Source organism: Nansenia antarctica (assembly GCF_963989245.1).
Source record: "Nansenia antarctica genome assembly, chromosome: 5".
Taxonomy (NCBI): domain Eukaryota; kingdom Metazoa; phylum Chordata; class Actinopteri; order Argentiniformes; family Microstomatidae; genus Nansenia; species Nansenia antarctica.
The window spans coordinates 59951561-59959208 of NC_137690.1; the positions used below are offsets into that span (position 1 = coordinate 59951561).

Consider the following 7648-nt stretch of genomic DNA (forward strand, 5'->3'; position numbering starts at 1 on the left):
CGCTGTTGAAATAACTTTTAGCTTCAGCCAGCTAGGTACAATTCCAGACAGCGTGGAGAACACAGTCACAGTAAACTGTTTTCAAAGTAATTATGCGGGTGTTAAAGTCAGGGCTGCTGCTATTTACATGCGCATCATAGACCACCATTAGCGCTGCCCCCCGCCAAAAAAAAGGTTAGCCGTGCATTGATCATTTTCTTTGTTTTCACCTTTTTGGGCCATCACCGGTTTGCACCCCTGGCAGTGAAGCCTCTGTAGTTCGGCTGGTGTCTGTAGATGGTTGTCTCTGACACATTCACGCCTACTTCCTGGAGAATGTTCCTAATCTGCTGGACAGTTGTTTTAGGGGTTTTCTAAATTATGGTGAGCATTCATCCACTGTAGAAGTCTTCCTTGGCCTACCAAGCTGTTTGCAACTGCTGAGCTCACCAATGTTGTCTGTCTTTTTAATTATTTACCAAACTGTTGTTTTTGGTAAGACAAAGATGTTGGCTATTCTGATATTTCAGCCTAATAGTGGCTTCCCCATGACTTTCATTGACATCTCTTTGGTCCTCGTGTTGACACACCGATAGCAGACTCCAAAGGCAACATTGACAGTTCTGTTATGCCTGCACACATTATTTGACACAACACATTTGCCTAACCAGAAACACCTGTCAAGCCAATGTCCCATTACTTTTGATGCCCTGAAATAGGGGGTATTAATACTAGTGTTGTCATGTTTAAATGGTGATTGTAAATACATACTGTGTACAATATCTTCTAGCTGAGAATCTCCACTTTAACCTAATAGTAATTGTTTGATGTCAAATAAACGCTTTTGGACTATATCGCCAAAAGAAGAAAAAAAACAATTTCTACAGAGGGCACTGTATTATTATTCTTAAATATAATGTACAATGCCATGATCTAATTCAACTGTCTTACCCCTTCAGAACCGATCATATACACTTGTTTTACTCCATTGTTTGTTAATAACAATATGAATGAATGAATTAATGGTCTTTATTGTCATTAATACAGTACAGGTACCATACAACGAAATTTAGTTGGGGGGGCTCCCCTGGTGCTTGGAAAAAGACTAAAAACAAGAGGGCCAAGGGTAAAATAAAAAAGGGGAAAGAGCTGGTTTACATAAATAAAGGCTATGTACACTATCTACTATACTATACTACTATACTATACAATCAATAAAACACTGTGCTGTACTCTATGCTATGCTATAAAGATCCTAACTTTTCCTATATCTGAACCTTATGTACGCAAGGGTTGTCCTATTGCACATAGTATTGTTGCACATTCATTTAAAGTGTCGCAGTTAGCAGGTTTGAAATGTTCACAGTTATATTTCAATATTGCACTTATGTTTACAATCTAGTAGCTGCCATCAAGTTGTCTAGATTGTCCAGGGCCTAGAACCTAGGTCTTTGCTGTGTTCAGGGCCTGAATGGCCCTAGGGTAGAAGCTGAGCTTCAGTCTATTTGATATACAGTACAGGCCAAAAGTTTGGACACACCTTCTCATTCAATGTGTTTCCTTTATTTTCATGACTATTTACATTGTAGATTCTCACTGAAGGCATCAAAACTATGAATGAACACATGTGGAATGATGTACTTAACAAAAAAGTGTGAAATAACTCTAAATATGTCTTATATTTTAGATTCCTCAAAGTAGCCACCCTTTGCCACCCTTTGCTATTATATTGAGGAATCTAAAATATAAGACATATTTAGAGTTATTTCACACTTTATTGTTAAATACATAATTCCTATGTGTTCATTCATAGTTTTGATGCCTTCAGTGAGAATCTACAATGTACCAAATAGTCATGAAAATAAAGGAAACGCATTGAATGAGAAGGTGTGTCCAAACTTTTGGCCTGTACTGTATATATATATTTACATGAAAATGTATGTATATATATATGTATGTATATATATATATATATATATGTATATATATATATATATATATATATATATATATATATATATATAGAGGAAATAATAGTTCTATCCGGCTAGAACATTAGATGTTGTGGTGAGGTCAATCTGATTTCCCAACTACGAGGTATCCAGCTCATATATAAAGACAAACGCGTCTATGATCCAGCTGCAGGAACGAAGAACAACATCATGGAGCGTTTGTACCTCGTCGGCACCCGTAGAATCTATTAAAAAACAAGAGGAAGAGGGAGGAGGGGTTCCCCGTTTTGGCGCGCACGCAGCAGCATATATACAGCATTACACGCGGCAGAGAAGTCATCTCTTCCTCTACATCTGGACACCAAGCTTGTATCTGCCTCCTGCAACCGATTTTATAAGGTGGGTCCCTTGAAATGCAACTTCCAAATGTTTTCGATTTAGTTGCTGATGTTTATTCTTTCGTCTTTGTTAGCTAGTAGCTAGCTGTTTGCTTTTGCACACGGTGTCGCTAGCCACCCATAGCTTGGCTAGGTAGGCCATTATGCAACCCTCTCGCTATTCTGGCTAACTAGCTGCTTAAACCGCGGTTGTTTTTTGCAATGAATTGAGTCGTTTTGGAATGTAATGTTTTCTATGCACTCAATTGTGTAGGTGACTAGCTAGTTGATTTGGTGAAACTTTCAACGTAACGATATTAGCGGGACTTTTCATATCCACAAAGTCGACCGGCCATTCATTGTTGGCTAGCTAGCAAGCTAATGAAGCTATCGTGTTTTAGATTAGAGTGAGACAACGTTTGGCTTGCTGGTTAGCTACCAGATCAGTGAGAACAATGCACTCAACACGATACGACTAAACGTTGCCATATCAAATGTTACGCAAACATTGTACTATTTAAAATTGCAGTAGTATACAAGTTGTTCTGCGAGTTAATTAGATTGATAGCATTGTTCGTCACCGTGCAATAAGAATACCAGATAGAAAAGTATGAGGCCTCGAGCTCATCACCCAGATGATGCACCGATTCGCAATGAATCTGCGGCGTTTGCGAGGGAAACCATAGTTAATTATCCACGATCGTTGCTTAGCAACAAACGGCCAGTAAAATAAAGTTGACCAAAACAAACGAATGAAACGATAACGATGGGTCTTATCTACACAATGTTTCGGGTGGAGGTATTATTAGGCAGTGTAAACTTTCCACCTAGGACATACCTAATGTTAGCTAGGCTTTATAGGCTGTCACCAAAGTTTCACATGAAAAATGTAACGGTTTTATTGATGACCAGGATAGCCTTTGAGCATTTGATGGATCACATCAAGCTTTTAAAATCACTCATCTCTTTCAAAAGATGAAATCTCCTCTTGCTTTGCAGCCTACCATGGGTAAGAAGGTGAATGGAAAGGGGAAGAAGGAGACCCAGGAGCCACCAGAGGAGTTTGTTGTCGAGAAGGTGATGGATCAGCGCATTGTCAACGGGAAGGTGGAATTCTTTCTAAAATGGAAAGGTTTTACAGAGTGAGTACAACCTGGAAGTGCTTCCCTGGTATGGGGCTATGTTTGTAGAATTAAATGTGAATTATTGGCTTGGTGATCATTTATTTTTTTTTATATTTCAGGACTGATAACACATGGGAGCCGGAGGAGAACCTTGACTGTCCGGAGCTGATTTCGGCGTTCCTTGAATCGCAGAAGAATGTAGTGGAGAAGCCTGATTCCAACAAAAGGAAGTCCTCCACTGAGGAGCCAGAGACCGAGGAAAACAAGGCTAAGAAGAAGAAGGATACGGTGGGTGTGCAGCTGTGGTTATCAAGTGTATGTGCATGCAATGATTGTACCCACTTAGATAGCCTTTTCCATTTACACCTGTCCTTTCATGTAGACACAATCACAATATGGACAGTATCTGGATACACAATGTTTTAATGCAAGGTTTAAATGGGGTCTCGGTGTCCACCCTGAGACCGGGGGGGGGGGGGGGGGGTTACATTAATTGGGTGTAAGGCCCTGCAACAGTCTAGTGTCCTGCTACACAAACGGGAGATGGGGATCCTGCGTTATGAGCCATTGCTGGTTCATGTGACCTGGTGTAGCCTACTTACAGTTCACATAAAAAGGTAAAGTATGCAGGTTCCCAGAGAGCTGATCTGTGTTGTGGTAAATGGTCATTTATTTATTGTGTTGTCTGTTTCAGATTGAAAAGCCACGGGGCTTTGCCAGGAACCTGGACCCAGAGAGGATCATCGGCGCAACGGACAGCAGTGGTGAACTGATGTTCTTAATGAAATGGTGAGTCTCACATGCACAAATGCCGACCTTGTACTTGTTGTCCCCACTCAAATCACACATTCACTCGTATTGCTTTTTGTAGTCGCTTTGAAACCCAACTTTGTTTGGAACCCAACTCTACATGGCAATACTTGAAATTGGGGGTGTTCATGATTAACAGTTATTAGATTACGTCTAATGATCGCAAGGTCGGCAGATCGTTAGTTCGAACCCCGGCTGGCTAGGGGGAGAGTTATGGCTGCTAGGGGGGTTTTAGGACGGCTTTTAAGGCCCATTCCCGATTCCCTTCCCTACGGCTCGTTTTGGAGTGCTGCTCACTTTGGTGCCAAGGCCTCTGAACAGAGCCACAAGGCGTAGGTAGTGGTTGAAATCTTTCCCAATGAAAATAGATGGGACAACCCTTCAAGACCCTGATGGGTCATCAGTAGTGTCATAGAAAAACATTGACGTTAGTGATTCATTCACAATTTAAGTTTTACACTATCAATCGATCAAACACGTCAAATCAAGTCATCAAATAACAAAGAACATTGCTTCATTATCAGACCATGACAGAATAACAGTGCTCTGTAGGCTATCAACTGTGCTCCTACCGTGCCAGTCTACACTGATATAGGACAACCGTGCAACAACTTTGTGGCTTTAGTTAAATTCGGGTGTCATATGCCATCAAAGGGGGGAAATACGACATGGAAATATGTCAAAATGCATGACTATCATGCCCAAATCAGCCGTAAGATATGTAACATTAGGTAGATAACGTTAGTAGACACGGAGCGCAGTTTTAGTTTAATAAGTGCAATAGCGTCATATGCCATCAAAGGGGGGAAATGCGACATGAAATGTTAAAATGCACCACTATCATGCACAAAACATGTAACGTCAGATAGATAACATTAGACACAGAGCGCAGATTTCCCTGCCTTTTGAAGTCCTCCTTACTACCGTACTTGTCATAATGCACTTCCAACTTTTGTTTACACTTATGTGAATCTGCCTTTTTATTAGGGACATTTTCAGAAATGTCTTAAATAAATACGCTTCGGTCCTTGCTAGTTTGTAAGCTTTGGGTTGCCATGGAAATGAGAGCATGACTGACATGATGGAAGTTTATCAAACTTGCTACTAAAGGTCTATAATTAGTATGAGTCCTGAGCTATTCTTTTTCTCCCTCTGCTCTACAGGAAGAGCTCAGACGAGGCTGATCTGGTTCCGGCCCGTGAAGCAAACACTCGCTGTCCTCAGGTGGTCATCTCCTTTTATGAGGAGAGGCTCACCTGGCACTCCTGTCCTGAGGATGAGTCACAGTAGCAAATGTCCCCGTGGCCCTGTTCCTGCCTCCGGACTGTTCTCGTATAAGGACTGTTTTCAGTGCGTCTCTTCCCACCGCCCCCCCCATGTTATTTACATATCTTTAATCCTAGTGTTAGTGCAGAGCAGTCAGGAGGAAGGCTGTGCTTTTTGTATATATTTTAGTGGTAGGATGTGATGGCTGTTTTGGAAAAGGGATAGATTAGGAGGGTTGGGGTGAATGATGACAAAATGTCAGGTATACTCTTCATGCAGTAACTGGGTCTGCAGTTTATTTTACTAATGGATTTGGTCAATTTTTTTGCTTAATGTCTTTTTAATTTACTTTTCTGACATTGAATCTCCACTTGAACAGCATGTCTTTTGCTGTATATTCACTTTGTACAATATGTTTTTCTTTCTGAGCTGTTCAATAAAGGTTTATATGCTTCATTTTACCCTCTCTGTCTGGTCTCTTGTGTGTTTTCACTATGAAAGTGACATGGACCCTGACCTCTCGTTACATTGGTGACTACATACTGCAACGCTTCTTTTGCCACCTTTCATATGAAGGAAGGCTTTCTGCTGATCAGTGCCAACAGTCAACAAGTCGATTACCTGTTGGCTCAGGAGTCCCATGTCAGGAAAGGAGCATGACATAATAAAGTGCCCTCTGTTTGTCTTTGGAAAGTTCGTCTAAAAAGTACATTTTGGTCTGATCATGGCCTACTCTAGCAATTTAGGTTTTAGCAAAAGTACGGAATGTCACCTTTTGATTTTACGGTATTTTACCATCAAAGGAAAGGGTCACTATTTGGCTTGACATTTGTTTTATATGCATCTCCCATGTTGATGACTGACCCCAGATTTTACTTCAACATCCTCTCGGCTAGTTCTCTCTCTCTCTCTCTCTCAAAAAAAGTTCGGAAATGCTTTTCTTGTTGATTATTCCTCCCCTTTAATAATACCAATTGTATTTTATATCATTGGAAAGCCTGATTGGTCACCTTTATAATGAGGTACAACTTGTAAGGATCATACATTCGTGGAATGAGTAACACAGCTAAACGTGTGGGTAGCGGCCCAAAATGTTTTGCCAAAATCCCCTGCAAATCCCCTCTTCTGTTGGTATTCACTCTCGTTTTGAGCTTCAAGTGCTGGCAGGTGTATGTCAGTCACAGGTGTGTGACTGGCACCTAATTGACAGTGGCGATCCCATATCTCCAGAATCTGGGACCTAACTCCATCCTCCATGATGACAACGCTCGCCCCCACAGAGCCAGGATCATCACAGAGCACCTCCAGTATTTGGGAGTGGAGAGGGTGGAATGGCCTGCCGTGAGTCCAGACCTCAACCCAATTGAACACTTGTGGGGTCAGCTTGGGCGTGCTGTACGTGCCAGAGTGACCAATGCAACCATGTTGGCTGACTTGCGGCAAATCCTATAGTTGAGGTATGGGATGCCGTCCCACAGCAGTGTGTGACCAGGCTGGTGACCAGCATGAGGAGGAGGTGCCAAGCTGTTGTGACTGCATATGGATCTTCCACACACCACTGAGGTCCCTGACAATGTACAATTAATAAAGTGTAAAAATGGCCAATATGTGTTGTTTTTTCCTTATTACTGTGGGAGAGTGCAATCATCCAATCCACCAAGCAACTCAAAACGAGAGTGAATACCAACAGAAGAATATAGGGGATTTTGGCAAATATTTTTGGGGCGCTACCCACACGTTTAGCTGTGTTGCTCATTCCACGAATGCATGATCCTTACAAGTTGTACCTCGTTGTAAAGGTGACTAATCAGGCTTTCCAATGATATAAAATACAATACCAATTGGTATTATTAAAGGGGAAGAATAATCAACAACAAAAAGCGTTTCCGAACTTTTTTTTTAGGGGTTTATATTATACACAGGACACATTTCACAATTTAATAGATCAGAATGTATTAATCTGTAGGATACCAGAGAGCCCAGGCGTATTAGCCTTTCCTGGATCCGAGTTTGGATGGAGTAGAATGAAGTTGATATTGGATGTCAATCTAAGGTCAGCATTGTATGGTATCCGACGTAATGCTTTAGGTCAGGATTAGGGATGAGTACATTGGGTAACTGTTGTCATGACACTCAGGGC

General features: G+C 41.4%; 1 protein-coding gene across 3 annotated transcripts; it reads left to right on the forward strand.

Annotated features, from left to right (window-relative positions):
- The first annotated feature begins 2198 nt into the window (after positions 1-2198).
- Positions 2199-5969, forward strand: LOC308158665 (chromobox protein homolog 3-like). 3 transcript variants are annotated; one of them, XM_080532350.1, is made up of 5 exons: positions 2199-2330; positions 3284-3450; positions 3552-3720; positions 4127-4221; positions 5406-5969. In XM_080532350.1, the coding sequence occupies exons 2-5, from the start codon at positions 3284-3286 to the stop codon at positions 5530-5532; spliced, it is 558 nt and encodes a 185-aa protein (XP_080388476.1). In that variant the 5' UTR covers positions 2199-2330; the 3' UTR covers positions 5533-5969. The 3 variants fall into 3 exon arrangements, with proteins under 3 accessions (XP_080388476.1, XP_080388477.1, XP_080388478.1); XM_080532351.1 differs by having other exon boundaries at positions 3308-3450; XM_080532352.1 differs by lacking the exon at positions 2199-2330 and adding an exon at positions 2532-2578 and having other exon boundaries at positions 3308-3450.
- Positions 5970-7648: the final 1679 nt, after the last annotated feature.